This window comes from Brugia malayi, assembly GCF_000002995.4.
Source record: "Brugia malayi strain FR3 genome assembly, contig: Bm_012, whole genome shotgun sequence".
In the NCBI taxonomy this organism is placed as follows: domain Eukaryota; kingdom Metazoa; phylum Nematoda; class Chromadorea; order Rhabditida; family Onchocercidae; genus Brugia; species Brugia malayi.
The window spans coordinates 34,284-49,418 of record NW_025062289.1 but is presented as its reverse complement, the minus strand read 5'-3'; the positions used below and the strand labels follow the sequence as shown (position 1 = coordinate 49,418).

Here is a 15,135-nt window from a genome sequence, read left to right as displayed (position 1 = left end):
TTTTAAAATCTGCTATATATATGTAAAACAAAAATGTTCCTTACTGCTTTCATGTTCCGATTTCTGGAGATTTTCAAATAAGAAAGTTTTTAAACAGAAAAAGTTCAAGCAATACGACCAACAACTCAAATTAACCTTTGCATCATTGAAATGCTTTTGTGTATCTCTTATCAAATTATCAATATTAAAATATCACTAGTGGTTCTTTCCGTATTCTTCATGTAACAACACTAATTGATTTCGAGATAATACGATGACGATGATATTATAAGCGCCTTATGAAGTTTAAGAAATGCTCAAAATTTAAGTATTAAGAATTAAATCATTAACTAATTTCGTATTTTGCAAGAATTCCTCCGAGATTATTCTAACTGAAACCAATTGGATTCCAGCATTTCATTCCGACGAGCTTAAAGATTATAACTTATATTTCTATTGATTAGCAACTGAAAACCGTTCGACACGTCATCAATTTCATTTCTTTTATTATTGTTCATGGACGAAAAACACTTCAAAATAAGGAAGGAAAAACTGCAACCAACAAGGAGCATGAACAATTACAATTAAATTGGAAAAACATTTTAACACGGTTTGGGGAGAGGAGGGCGGAAACAAACGAGTGAAGAGCAGAAAAAAAATCAAATATAATGAAAAAACGCAGGGAAAAGAACATAAAAGGTATGCAGTGGATAAATTAATTAAAAGATAACACCTAACAATATGCAGAAAATGAAACTTCCAAAAAAAACTCAAAGAATATAAAAATAACTAGGAGAAAAATAAAAGAAACATCGTCAAAAAGTTCAACATTTAAGGAGGCTATCATGAAGAAAAATATTTATGCAAATGATATAGCATAAATAATCAGAGAGCTCCCTGTGAATTGCATAAAACCTGAAGGGAAAGAGGGAAAGAAAAGTGAAAGGAATTTACGGCGATATGAGAAAAAAATAATTTAAGGTGAGACTGAAAGAAAGAGAAAAGAAAAAAAGGATTTGTAATTAGAGATAATTACTAGGAAAAAAAATGATGTTAAAAAATTGAACAAAGTGACTTCTTCGAGAAGTGAACAACACAGTGTCGTACATATGAAATTAACAAAATAAGCCAACCAATAGAAAACACAAATGAAAATGAACAATCAGACACATAACATATATTATGTCCCCACCATACATAGGCGTTCGCATTTTTTAAGAAAAAAAAATTTTTTGCACTATTAAATGGTAATCAGTAAATGGTTAAAAAGAAATTTGTGTGTAAAAAAAAGCATAGAGGGAACGAAAACAAGAGCAAATAACAGCAACACCCGTATAGCTTTGAAAAATGGATTTTTGATCATAATTACGATATCGTTATACATCAATCAGTAGCATGTTGTATGCCATATAATATATATATATATATATATATATATATATATATATATATATATATATATTTTACCAGAACAGGTCAATCATCAGAAAGAAAAAATCCTTTTTCATATTCTCTTTTACTAGTGATATTCTTCATGTATAGTACTTGTGGAGATGTCTCAGAGAGAAAAAAAAGGACAAAAAAAGTCAGCAAAACAAAATACACCCAAAATCATGATTCCCTATCAATAGAATTATTATCATCAGCAACAGTCATCAATTAATGATGAAAATAGTGAAGTAAAATGAACGGATGTATGAGGATGACCAGAAGGCAACAGCAATTAACAACGTAGTGTCAAAACAATCATTTGAATAATCAACATACCGGTGATAACATTATTATCGTCATAAATCCAAAAAGACATCTATACGGGCAGTGAAAATGCTATTGAAATCATGATTGAAAAATTCAAAAAATAACTCAACAATCATCAAATATAATAATATATTGGAAATACATTATCAGAGCACAAGCAATTTTAGCTTCGCAAAACAAAAAATTATTATGTAAAATCCACCAAATAATCTAAAAGAAAAAACAATGGGGAGATGAAAAAATAAAAAACAATTTGAACAACGCATTTCGCGAGAATTATTGAATACAAAGCAGTATAGCAATAGCATTTTTTTCAAGAAAAAAAAAGCATAGGGAGATCTCCTGAATATTCGAAACATATTTCCTCAGCCACAATAATAATACAAAAAAAAAAAAAACGAACCACCAACTGATGAAAAGGGTAACCATGTGTCCACGATAATCAAAAGAAACAAAGCAGAAGTGGCCTAAATTCTATTACAAACTAAAATTGAATATTGTCTAAGTAATCTATCCAAAACAGCTATTCTTATATGCAAAAACTAACATAAAAGAGCCCAAACTTCTGTCTGTTAATTATGAATGGCATATACTACTAAAGAAATGGTATGAAAAGAACTACAAAGCGAACACCGCATTAAAATTATATATTATCCAATAGCAAACACTGTGTTGTACTTCTCGAAGAATTGATGACCTGTTCCGTTTAAAAGTGTCAAACAAGAAGAATTTAAGGAAAAGAAAAGAAAAAAAAGTAATAAAAATGCCAATTTTCAATTTGCATCATTACTGTTTTAATATTGTTGCTGGAATTGATAACCACCCTGAGGCTGTGCTTGCGGTGTTCCGTAACTGAACTGATTTTGTGCTGTAATTGGTTGAGCACCGTAAACACCATATCCCTACAAACAATGTGGTTTAATTATAATATGACATACAGTTGATAAAAATTCCCATTTTTATTCCACTTACAGTGTTTCCAAAGAATTTTCCTACAAAAAAAGTAGCAATCTATATTTCTTTCATGAACCACAGAAAAAAATATTTGGAAAACTTACCGGTTGTTGAGGTCTTGCTTGTGCAGCTGGTTGTTGCGCAGCAACAGCAGCAGCAGCAGCATTTTGCTTCAGCTGATTTTCGATAACGGCTGCCTGTTCATGCATACCCATGCTACGATAATATTCTGCCCACTGTGCACTATAATCAGGTTGACCTGAAAAATAATGGATGTAATGAAATGTACAGCTTAAAACTTTCAAATACTTTGAACAGCGAAATAACGAAAAATATCCTTAGTACTCTGCTTCAATAATCCTCATAAAATTTTGAAATTTATGAACGAAATTAACAATGGGTGTATTAGATAGCATAAGTCAAATGTGCTATCACAAAGATGTTGCTAAAATTATTACAATTAGGAGACATTTCCATATCTACCCAATCTCCCATAAAAACCCAAAAATTCCTTTCTTTGTTATCGCATATTGCATACCTGTTTGCGGATTTACTGCTGGAGCTGCACTTGTCTGCGCTGGTTGTGGTTGCAGTTGTGCTGGTTGCTGATATTGGGTAGCGTACGCCCCCTGCTGATAACCAGGTTGCTGTTGTCCTTGTTGTCCGTAATACTGCTGATTCCAAGCAGCTTGTCCGGGATCACTTTGCTGATGACCTAAAACCGCAGCATCATTGTTATACAATTATTGTATTACGTGCACCTTTTTTATCCAGTAACAAAATCTCTTCATATCCAAACCAAAAGTGGTGTTCCATTGCGCTCCTGCTTGCCCACCAATGCCAGCGCCAGCAAATTGTGCGTTACCATTACCATATCCTTGAGGAGCACTTGATACAGTGTTATGTCCAACTCCAAATGCATCACCACCCGCTCCTGGACCACCCTGTCCATGAAACTGTGGTACTGGCGTTCCTGGAGCAATATCACCAACCTAAAAAAACATTTTTTTTTTAGAGCAATTTCCCTTCAACTATGATACAGCAAGACCCAGGCAGACTTCAAATGACCCAATGTCATACACATGCTACACTGATTAAAGACAATCCTCCTTCCAAATAATGAATTTCATAGAAAGGTAGCAGGATTAAGAAAAATTTCTGGAAATGAAATACCTTGATACGAATAATATGTTGTGCATGATGGATTTGATAAGGTGTTCCTTTTATAATAAAAACTTTCTCGGATGCATTCGGCGGCGGATCTCGTGATAATTCAACATGTGCTCCACTTTCCGCACATATCTTAAAAGAGTTCTGGAAGTCTATGATGTTAATCAGTTATTCAGTTACCTATGAAATTTATAAATAAGTTTATTATTCATACCACACAAGCGCCACAATTTATTTAGCAGTGTGTCTGAGAAAATAACTAAAAAAGACCTGAGTCCCAAACAAAAAAAAAAAACAACTGAACATATTACATACATCAATCATCACAACATAACCAAATTATTCATTTTTCTTTGAAAGATGAACGCAAAATGAAAAGAAGAAAAAGCATAGATGCATTGGTATTGAAAAGACAGAAATGATCTGCTATTAAAAAAACTACGAAAAGAACAAAGATTACCTGTTTAATAGTTTCTCCTCCTTTACCAATTACCAATCCCGTTTTGTTCGATGGAACGTGCATGTAGAACATCTCCGCACCACCTGCAGCACCACTCTTTTTGACGAGTTCGGAAATGAACTGCGTCGCTTTTGCAATCTGTTCAGCAGTGCCCTGAATGACAGCACATCGTTCCTGCGCTGTCTGATCATCTGCAATAAATCGATATGCAAAACTTCCCAGTTTTCATCTTCCTTTGCTTTAGTAGTAAATGGAATACGTTTTATCACTTCATATAAAATGCTTTCCAGAGAACAGATTAAAAATTTGAATATCAGGAAAATAATACATTATTGCCCTAATCAAGAGTTAAGAAACAAACTATCAGGTTTAAACTGGATTTTAGCTCCTGATTCAGCAGCAAGACGCTTAATCGTCTCTCCACCTTTTCCAATAATCATTCCAACCGAAGCACGAGGAACAATTACCTAAAATATAGTTGTATTATCAGTAAAACAGGTGGATGCTGTCGCATTGTAAACTCATGTAATTGCCATTAAGCCAGCCGGAAAATAAAAAATCTTACTTCGCCAATCGAACGCTGTCCACCGCTTATTCCGAATGATCCAGGGAAACCGAAATGTCCAGGCGGATGGTCTTCACGCGACTGCAAAATTTCTTCAACCATTCTCCGAGCATTCTCTACTTTTTCAGGATCACCAGTAATACGCAAAGGTTTTGGTTGTCCTCCACTTTCTTGGTTTTCTTGTATCATAACCATTTTAACACCAGTTTGCTCCTGAAACATAATAACAGGTGGCAAAAATAGAAAGTAGTCCACGAAGATTACAAGATCGACAATGTCAAACATTTCTATTGACGCACCTGAATATTTTTGATTGTTTCTCCTCCTTTTCCAATTACGAGGCCACATTTTGCACCAGGAATAAACATCTCTTGAGTTATTTGACGGCCAGTACCAACAGGTATACCACCATCAAAATGGCCTGCTCGGTTCGGCGGAGGACGATTTCCTGCTCGAGCTATTACCTGAAAGCAAGCACAGAAATTACATCATTATAATTCTACGTTATAAATATGTTGATGTAATACCTTGTAACTCCTTCTACTTTCAAAATCTTCAAGAAAAAAAAAAAAAAAAAAACATAGAACAGCATTAAAATGTAGACTAATTTAGTATGCTAAATTTTCATGCAAAATTTTTTTTAAAGTTTTTTCATTTTTTTTTTTCATTTCTTTTTTTTAGTATTGCATAGTGCTAAATTTCAAAGTTCGATAAAAAAAGCAAAATACTATACAGTAGGGGATAACTATTAGTAAATGACGCGACTTGACCAATAATCTAGAAAAATCAAAAGGGCAAAACCACCGAGAGAAACGGACTGCAATAATTAAAAAGATTAAATTCTATAAGCGGAAAATTGCAGAAAATTATGCAACTCAATATAACAGAAAATTGGCAGAACTACACCGTACCATTAGCTAAATACATTTCCTACTACTAATATGAAACGCAAAAGAAAAGAAACATAACGAAGCAAGAATCAACCTCATTTATCATTGCCCTTGCGCGATCTACGGACATTTTACTGCCTTGTAAAGTACATTGGCGCACATTGTTCCCATCTGATTCAGGTGACATTTGTACGCGGCAGTTGGTCTGTGACTGAATCTGTGATATTTGTTCACCACCACGGCCAATCACTATAAGAAATAACATCACATTATTGTTTGTAATTAAAGATAAATTCAAAATTTGTCAAGCGAAAAAAAAAAAAAAAAAAGTAAATAAGCACAGACTACAGAAAACATCTACCATTCCAAGGCCAACACAGTGGTCCGGAACCTCCATTGTTTCCATAACAACTTCTCCAACACCTCCAACTGGCGGCATACCGCCTGCAGCAACGTGACCCGGACCTCCAAGTGTTGAGATTTGCATGCTCCCGCCCATGTCCATTGTGTTTCCAGTGATATTAACCTTTTGGTTGGATACACTAAAAAAAATGCAAACGAATTCTCCATTCCAAAAACGCAAAATTGCATATTAAATTTCAGCTATTTTATTTGTATACCATCACGCAAAACACCAAGAATATAATATACGCACTGCAAATATAGATTTTAAATAATATGCACAATTGCACTGATAAAATTGACAAGTTGAAAATCAGCCGTTTCAAATTAATCGAAATAATTCACATCAACAACCAAAATCCATAGAGAAAACGTAATCGATTTATGTACCTATTTATGAAAATTGAAGACTTCACTTTAAAAAATTTCATAAATTGCAATGAAATACCGTATAAACGCGTATTACACCGTCAAAAACGGAACGTCTCAACGCAATAAGTTCCTAATATGAAAGTGTGACTGTTTAACGCATCAATGTATGCAAAATAACAAGTGAATCACTGGTACGTACGGTTAGATGAATCGTCCGAATTCGGTCGTTTCTGCGGATTCGAATGTGAAGAAGCAGCGAGCTAAACATAACAAGCAAAATATGAACATATACTATAAATGCATGTACAATCAATTATCACTTATGATATCATGAATAAAAACATAATAAGCATCCTCTTATTCTAAAAAAATGTCACGTAACATCAAACTTACGATAAAAATCGAAGTACTGCACATATGGCAAATATTTTTATTTCATTCCAGACAACAAATTTCCAAAACCAAATGGCATCATCATTATCATCATCATTATGAAGGCATTCAGTCCAATTTGATGTCATAACTTTGGATGTTAATCTTTTCATAGTGGGTCAACATAACCGTACCACATTGTAAAACCATGGAATTTTTTACACTACATCTCCGAATGGGAAATTTTCCGAAGCAACCCAAAATGAAATGAGAACAAAGTTTTACATTCGTTTTTTCGAAAAGCTACAATTTTTCCTGTCCATAGAAGGGTGGCGATTTGCAAAGCATATAATAAATAAATAAATATATGTATATAATTCACTACTCTGATTAACAAACAGAATCTAGCGGTGATTTCGCATTCGTCTCAAAATCAATTTCAAGCAAATACGTGAAAATATAGCAATATAGTCTATAAAATTTGAGAAAAATCATTGGTCCTGTAGATTGAATGCAAAAAGTGATATAAACTACGAAACAACACAATCATTCCTCTGTTCCTAAACCTAAGCAATAACATCCTTGAACTGATAACCACAGTCCCATATTTTACAGAATATAAGGAGACGAAAAGTTTTCAACTTGGCCTATTCAAATGTATTATTATATTTTCATCCAACAAAACAAAACGTTTGTAACAATGCATTTGTTAAATGTGCAAATATTTCAATTTCATCGCTAACAGTACTATATGATGGCAATAACGGTAAGTGATGCAGTGATTTTCGAACTCAGTTTTGCCTAGTCATTTCCCAAAATAAGCGGACACAGAAAGGTTGATCTAGATGAAAAAAAATATCACGAAAACTTCTGCAGGGAATTAATCAAAATAATAACAGTAATAAATACCGAAAAACTTTATACGGTATACTCCAGAATGCATAACACTGCACTTCATTAATGTGATCTCAATTTTTGAGAATACGAAATTAGCATACCTCTTTAGCGCGTTGCAATGCGTCCTGAATAGCGTCGGTTGAGATTATGCCTGTAGACATGCCGCGACAACAGCCATCAATGGAATTCAAACTACTGCCTGACGAAAAAAAAAATTGTATGACACAGAATCTTTCCAAACAGCCCCGATCTGGAATGATACCAAAACCGGTGACAAGCAAACCAGTAACTATGTATCAGGCTTACTAAATCAGAGTTTATTAATGACCATCTGATCATTCAATTTTATCACTGCCAAAATGTTGTACACCATAGCGATGTATGTGAGCTTTTCGGTTTGAAACTCACTTGGCAAATCAACACAGGATTACAGTTGTTGTGTGTGTGTTGACAATTGCAACAAAATAGATATACCCAGATCTCTCGGTACCAAATCATAACCACAAATAACAAAACATCTCCACTACTAATACCTCCTCCACCCCCACTCACAGTGATACGAAATATACAATCACCGCCGCGCGTGACCATCCATTCATTACGTACGCGTATGCATAGTAAGCCATTCCAACCAGATTGTTATAAAGACACGATGAACGAATTGAGTGGTAGAAAGCCGCCTATTTGAATTGAGGGGATTCAGGGAGCTTTGCGCTTCTTGTTGGGAAAGTGGTTGTGGAATTATTGGAGACAGTCATTTCTAACATCTTTGTTTAGACATTTACCACATAAATCACTTAGAAGCAGTAAACATATAACCAATTAGATCACACTCTAATAATACTCTTAAGGGAACGAGTCAACCATGTCACCAGTGCAACATCTTAAGGTACAGTTAGGTAGAAGTCTAATAAGAAAGAATCATTTATTTCCCTAAGAATCATAAATTTATTTGGATAAAAATGATCATTGCACATGAAGTCTACAAAATCTCGAAAATTAACTTTGAAACAACTTTCGATATAAAAAAAACTCAAACAAATAATTCCTCCATTCTCTAATTGTACTGAGAACAATTCTTATGTGAATCAATCGGCTTACATAACGTAAACTCACGCAACAAAACAACCATTACAAAATATGCAACGTAAAGGATAAAGAAGCGTGCTATTCAATAAGATCATACATGCATTATAATGATACATAAAAAATCGTGACTCAATCAGTGGCGAAGCGCTAGTTTGCTCTTTCATGGATGATTCTATATATTTTGAAATGGTATAGAATGTACAATGAAAAATTAAAACGTGAAAATGTAATAAAGTCAGACTGCACAGTTTGAAATAAAAATAGGAAGAACTACCTGGTGCAATATCTATAATAAGATGATCCAGAAAATGTGATATCACAAATAATTCATATTAAAATTAAAATGAGTAATTAAAATTGCTGAGTTTTCACAACCTCATACATAGAAGGAGAAAAAATGATCTAACGAACGTTTTATAAATCAGTACGTGTTAGTGTTGCGTCAGAAGTTGAATAATGTATGTTTGCTGCATTGCGTCCAGTTATGCGTCCATAAACAACGCATTCAAACCATGAATTCCCAGCTAATCTATTACGTCCATGTACACCTCCTGTAACTTCTCTCGTAGCCAACAACCCTTTAAATGGTTTTCCGAAAATTCATTGTATACAGTGCCCAAAAATAATACATCAACGTAAGAAATATAAGAAAAATTACTAAAAATAACTACATCAATAAACTCATTCTTCATTAAAAAGTTTAAACGTTTTGAAATTACAAAAAAAATATTAAGAATGTTTCACGGCGACATAATACGGGAGATGTTTCAAAGACCGGAAAAACCTTCTTTCCAAATTTATTTTCCTGAAATAAATATTCAAAATGTGAGATTTCATAAAAATCTCCAAAACTCTTACACTTAGTACTTCAAGTAAGTTCAAATTAAGTGAAAAAACGAAGTATACTGTTACCTTAGACAAAAATAATTTAGTATATTCGTTATCTTATCCAAGACTTCTTTCAGTTTTGACGATTGTATTCCCATATAATTCGGCACTTCGTCGAAAATGTCGAATTGCTGTAATAGATGAAATTTTCTCACTAATTTACATTTTACAATACAAAACTTATCCATATTAGATTCAACACAAAAATTAAAAAATTCGCAAAAACCGGATCAGTGCTGACCATGACATAGGTTTTTGAAAACCGGTTAGCTACTGTTTAGTAATAAAACAATCATTGAAAAAGAACGATGAAAGAGATGCTAATAATCAAGCTACACCTTCTACCTTAAAAAAACATTTAATTTTAGCATAGAAACCAAACAAAGCCAAAATCTTCAACTACCTGATCATCCATCACCATGAAAGCAGTATGAGCGCCAGCTTTCTCGTTTTTAGCGCAGAACTTCAAAATTTTATCGGTAATGTGATCCAACGCCCCAATCCTTTGTTGTTTAGCTATATTTTTTTAAAATTCTTTTTGAAGTAAAAAAACAACATACTTATTCAGTTATCTAAATCAATTTTTCGATAAACAAAAAAAATGCACCAAATGGCACCCTTTCCTCTGAGAACTTCCGCGGCAAGAAATTTCGTCGCTGCTGCTGGATCTTTCGGACAAATGCTGTAGGATGGATCTAAATTTTATTTATAACTGTGTATTTGAGATTATTATATAACATAGTTACTAAATTATAAAAAGTTATGTAAACAACTATCAAAAACTAAAGACTTGATTCCATTAAACAGTAGGGTAGGTTTTCTCAATACTGGATGAAATGTAGAAGAATAGCGGTGAAAATAACTTCCCCGATTTTTTGCAAAATAATTTTAAACATATTAATATTAATCTAATAGCCATTAGTTACAAGAAGTGTTATCGTAAAAGCTATGAATGTTAAATATATAAACATAGTAAGAATCCGTTTTACCTGGACATTATGCATGTCTACTAGAACCGCGTCCATAGTACGAGCCATTTTAACTCCTCGTCCTATAGCCCATGGACTGTTAGTTGTGGGAAAATCAGCTTTTTCTGGACCGAATTCTTGCAATACTGAATCCTCTTTGGAATAATCGCAACTGAAACCATCAGTGGCCAAAACAACCATTTTCCCAGATATTTCATCTGAAAATTTGCATTTATTGAGTTGTTATTACTAAATATAAATAAATCAGTTATAAAAATTTTGCCAGTATTAGAAATTCGCTCAGTTACAGTTAGCTTCGTTTACTGAGTTCTGTTAGGAAAAACCATTTCTCTTACATAATACACTCGTTATAAAGCTGCAGCGTAGCATCTGCAATATTATGACATCAGTGCTAGAATTTTACTTAGATTTTCATTTCAAAATTTGAAGTTAATGATAAGCAAAATTCAGATTATTAGAAAACTATGTATCAAGAAATTGAAGAAATAGTAGCACTTATCGCCGCCTATTTTTATTACAAGATACCATGAAATCAAGTGAACAGATTTGGTGTAAAACTGGCAAGTCTATTATTAAAGTAGTTTTTAAATAGCATGCTTAAAGATGCGTTAGCCGTAAATGTTTTACATACTGACTTATTTTTATGAAATAACCAAAATTCCTAACTACCAAACTAAATTTCATTCCATCCCATTAATTGTAAAACTACCTTTGAATAACCTTCAGATCAGCATATCATTATCTCAAAAAAAGAAAGCAAATTTAAGTAGTTGCCGAAAGATTACCAAGGAAGATGAAAGTAAGATGAATGAAGAAGGGAAGAGAAACAATTCAGGAAGATTAACTTGTAAAATGATCTTGTATATAAATGTCAATGGAAAATTAGCTGTTGCTATTGTGGAAGCTTCATCAGTCTTCAAAATGACAAAAAAAAAAACAAATTGTGAATATTTCATTCCTAATATTCTAATAAAACTTCCACATCTTTTTAAATACTACCCAATTGTAATAAAACAAAATAAACAAGGAAGTCAAGTTAATTGGTTAGTCTCATTCAATAAAATTATCATCGTAATGATTTAAAAGTTGCAGAGCGCCCTACTTCCAAACGTTGTACAACTCCATATCAGTGAAGGTACGGTAAGTTACAGTTTCCGAAATAATCTAATATGCCTATATCGAAGTGATGGTAACATGTATCACTACCATCCACGAGCTTATCACACCAACTACGACCACCAATTATTATTTTTATGGAAGATGATGACCATAAAATTTTCAAAGTAATATTTTTTTTCGAAAAAAAAATCAATATCATATTCTTTACTGCCGTCATTCATGTAACCACTAAAATTTGAAAGACTCATTTTAAGCTTATCACAAAAGATACATTTCCATGTTGGCGACATAATCACAAAAAATAATCAGCAATTACAGGACTAGTCAGATCAGCCAAATAGCAAATGAATAAATTCATATGGTCGAAGATATGAGCATAAATATAAATGTTTATAGACTTTCTGGTAATAGCTTCCTGCATTCATCACCTAGTTATGGCCATCAATGGAAAGAAATGTAAGAAATGACAAGGAGAAATAAACAAAACACTTATCGTTCTATAAGCAACAAAAAGCAAAACTTACATGCTCAACCAATAATAAAAAAATTTCACATAATAGACAGGACAAAAAGAGTGATACCATGCGAACAGACAGTGAAAGAAGTGACAAATTTGTAACTGATGTTCTTCATTACTCGGTGTCATAATCAACAATTCAACAATAATATTTCTCATCCTCCTAATTTGTTACACTGAGGAATATGATACTTTCACGTTGAATTCATCAGTCTCTAAATAACGTTACTCTGTTAATATTCGTTACGCTACTCAATTATGAACTTCTCTATGCAATCTTATTCTTTTTAGCAATTGAAGATAGATTCGAATTAACAATACTATTACACTTATCATTAAAAATACATAATATAACGCTACAATAAAGTAAAAATCACTCATTTTATTCCAAACATGATAGAAACTCTACTCATTATTCTTTAATAATAAACTTCACAGTAGTCTCAAAAGATTGTTCCTGTTAAGCAACTATTAATTTAGACTTACATTAATTAATTAACTGTTAACTTATCAGTCGTATTTTTTATTACAGCGTTATGTTAATCAAAGCAACTGCTGAGATGCCAATTTTCTAATTGCTTACATGAACTATTCTTTCAACATTTGAATTCAGCTACACTTCAGCGGACAAAAAGAAAAATTAAACCAAAACATTTTAATTTAAAGTTGAATAATAAATATTACCAATCTGGCTGACATCGGATCGGAATAAAACAGTTCTGATGAGTCATGTATTTGCCTAACACATTGTGCTTCCGTATTACAAGCTGCTATTCCGCTTGATGCCTACGAAAAACATTTTTTAATGAGGGACATTTTTCTGAACATTTCTCGGAAATAACAAGTTTGAAATTCAACTAGAGAACTAGAGAACTGTGACAATGATTGAATAATATCAAAATAAAGATAAACATCAGGAGGAGATGGAGAAAATATTATTATTGTTTGGTCACAGAATACAGAATCCAATTCATCGTAGTTGATAGCACTATGAACCATGATGTAAGATACTAGCTTGTAAGGTATGCACTGTACGGTTATCTTGTTTGCTCGTTTCGTACAGTGTGTAACAATATAGAAATAAATTATATATAAAGTGAAAGTTCCAATTCTCCATACTTCATATTCTAAATATATTTTATAAGTAAAGCTATCGGATACTACCATTATCATGCGCTTAACGGTTACCTTTTCGCTGTTACCACCCAAATCCTTTTCACCTTCAACAAGAACAACATTTGCGCCGTCGTGTATTGCCTCAAGTGTAGCAGAGAGACCAGCCAAACCACACCAACGATAATAACAGGATCTGTGAACTCGGGTAACTGCAATTGTCGAATGTTTGCTGTAGTGCCAGAGTTGTTCAATGTGTTGTCACCACCAGCAATTACTCCTTCCTAATTTTCAAAGGTAATAATGCAATAGCACTTTTGAAATGAATTTCTTTCAATTAAGAAAGATCATTCGAACCGTCTGGCTATTTGCTTAGTGACTGCACGTCGAAAGCAATATAGGGATCAAAGATACAATATTACTGTTGATACATGATTTAAACCATCCTCAGTGAGAAAGATAACTTCCAAACACCTCTAACGACTAAACCAACAAATCTTACCTTAGTCAAAACAACCTCTGCCATCATCACCAGCAATAAATACGACAAAAATCGCATTTGTAATACAAACAATTTGGTGATAATGTGAAATATGCTGAAAACAACTTAAATTCACACATTCGAAATTAATTAACAGTTCCTTTCTTTCCAACGCCTTTCTTTTATCAGATATAGAAGTGAAGAGATAATTCATCACTTAAGTTTAATAATCGATTCAGTAATACTGTCGTTCTAAATTAAGAACAGTTTAATTCAACAACGTTCATGCCCTCCTCTTGCCAGAGTCGTTGCTGTAAGGGAACTCTTCATAGATCTCAATCGTCAATTTCATCGTACCAATAACTTTCATTAAAAAATTCTTTTCATCAACTCTGGACTTTACATGAAAATCGATCAAATGGAAGGAAACCTTTAAAAGGAAACTTCCTTCAACGTAATTCAGTGATTAATAAATAATCTATCAAAAAGGGCATTGTACTCCATCTCAAACGCTTTTACGAATAACAAAACGACCTTCTCTAACTTTTCAATAAAAACTAAGCGGATAAAATGTATGTAATTGGATCAAACAACTTTATCTAAGTATGCTTAAATTGTGATTCAAGCAATAAAACTTGTCCCAACAAACATCTGGCATTATATTTATAGATTTCTTAACCAATGGAACCTTTTCTGACGATGAATAGAAGCAAGGAATGAATTGCCCCAAACAATACCATTAAATTTTGAAAAGTTCACGGAAAACTGAAGAATGGCTAATACCATTTTTTTTTTTCATTTTTCTGAAATGTTCCGATCTATTCATTGAAAATACAGTACAACTTTGTAATAGAACTGTAGTAACTTGGGAAACGAACAAGTCAGAATCAATTTTATGGTTCTAAGGTTACAAGCTTTCGAATAAATAAGAGCACAAAATATTAGTTATTAAATGAATTAGACAGATATTATTAAGCAGTTCAAAGAAACAATGATAAAATATTGCAAATTATGTCGGAATTACCGAAAAGCTGAAAACTCAGAAAAGATGTATTCCCAACCGATTTCAGAGTATTTTGAATAATCAGTATGATGTCTTGTACCTAAACGCTACGAACAT

The 15,135-nt window shown here is 32.9% G+C and overlaps 2 protein-coding genes across 2 annotated transcripts; both read right to left on the bottom strand.

The window, feature by feature from the left end:
• Positions 1–2,531: 2,531 nt before the first annotated feature.
• On the bottom strand, positions 2,532–10,965 carry Bm2631 (KH domain containing protein; the record flags this gene model as incomplete). The annotated part of the gene is made up of 17 exons (XM_043082822.1): positions 2,532–2,639; positions 2,796–2,950; positions 3,230–3,406; positions 3,491–3,683; positions 3,865–3,993; positions 4,322–4,512; positions 4,683–4,788; positions 4,887–5,099; positions 5,186–5,350; positions 5,871–6,025; positions 6,122–6,318; positions 6,746–6,810; positions 7,921–8,014; positions 9,821–9,927; positions 10,200–10,312; positions 10,404–10,491; positions 10,786–10,965. 17 exons carry the CDS (start codon positions 10,963–10,965, stop codon positions 2,532–2,534), a joined length of 2,436 nt encoding a protein of 811 aa, XP_042938756.1.
• A 2,226-nt stretch (positions 10,966–13,191) lies between these two features.
• Bm9271 (uncharacterized protein) lies at positions 13,192–14,093 on the bottom strand (the record flags this gene model as incomplete). Its single annotated transcript, XM_043082821.1, has 3 exons — positions 13,192–13,207; positions 13,610–13,818; positions 14,037–14,093. The coding sequence occupies 3 exons, from the start codon at positions 14,091–14,093 to the stop codon at positions 13,192–13,194; spliced, it is 282 nt and encodes a 93-aa protein (XP_042938755.1).
• Positions 14,094–15,135: the final 1,042 nt, after the last annotated feature.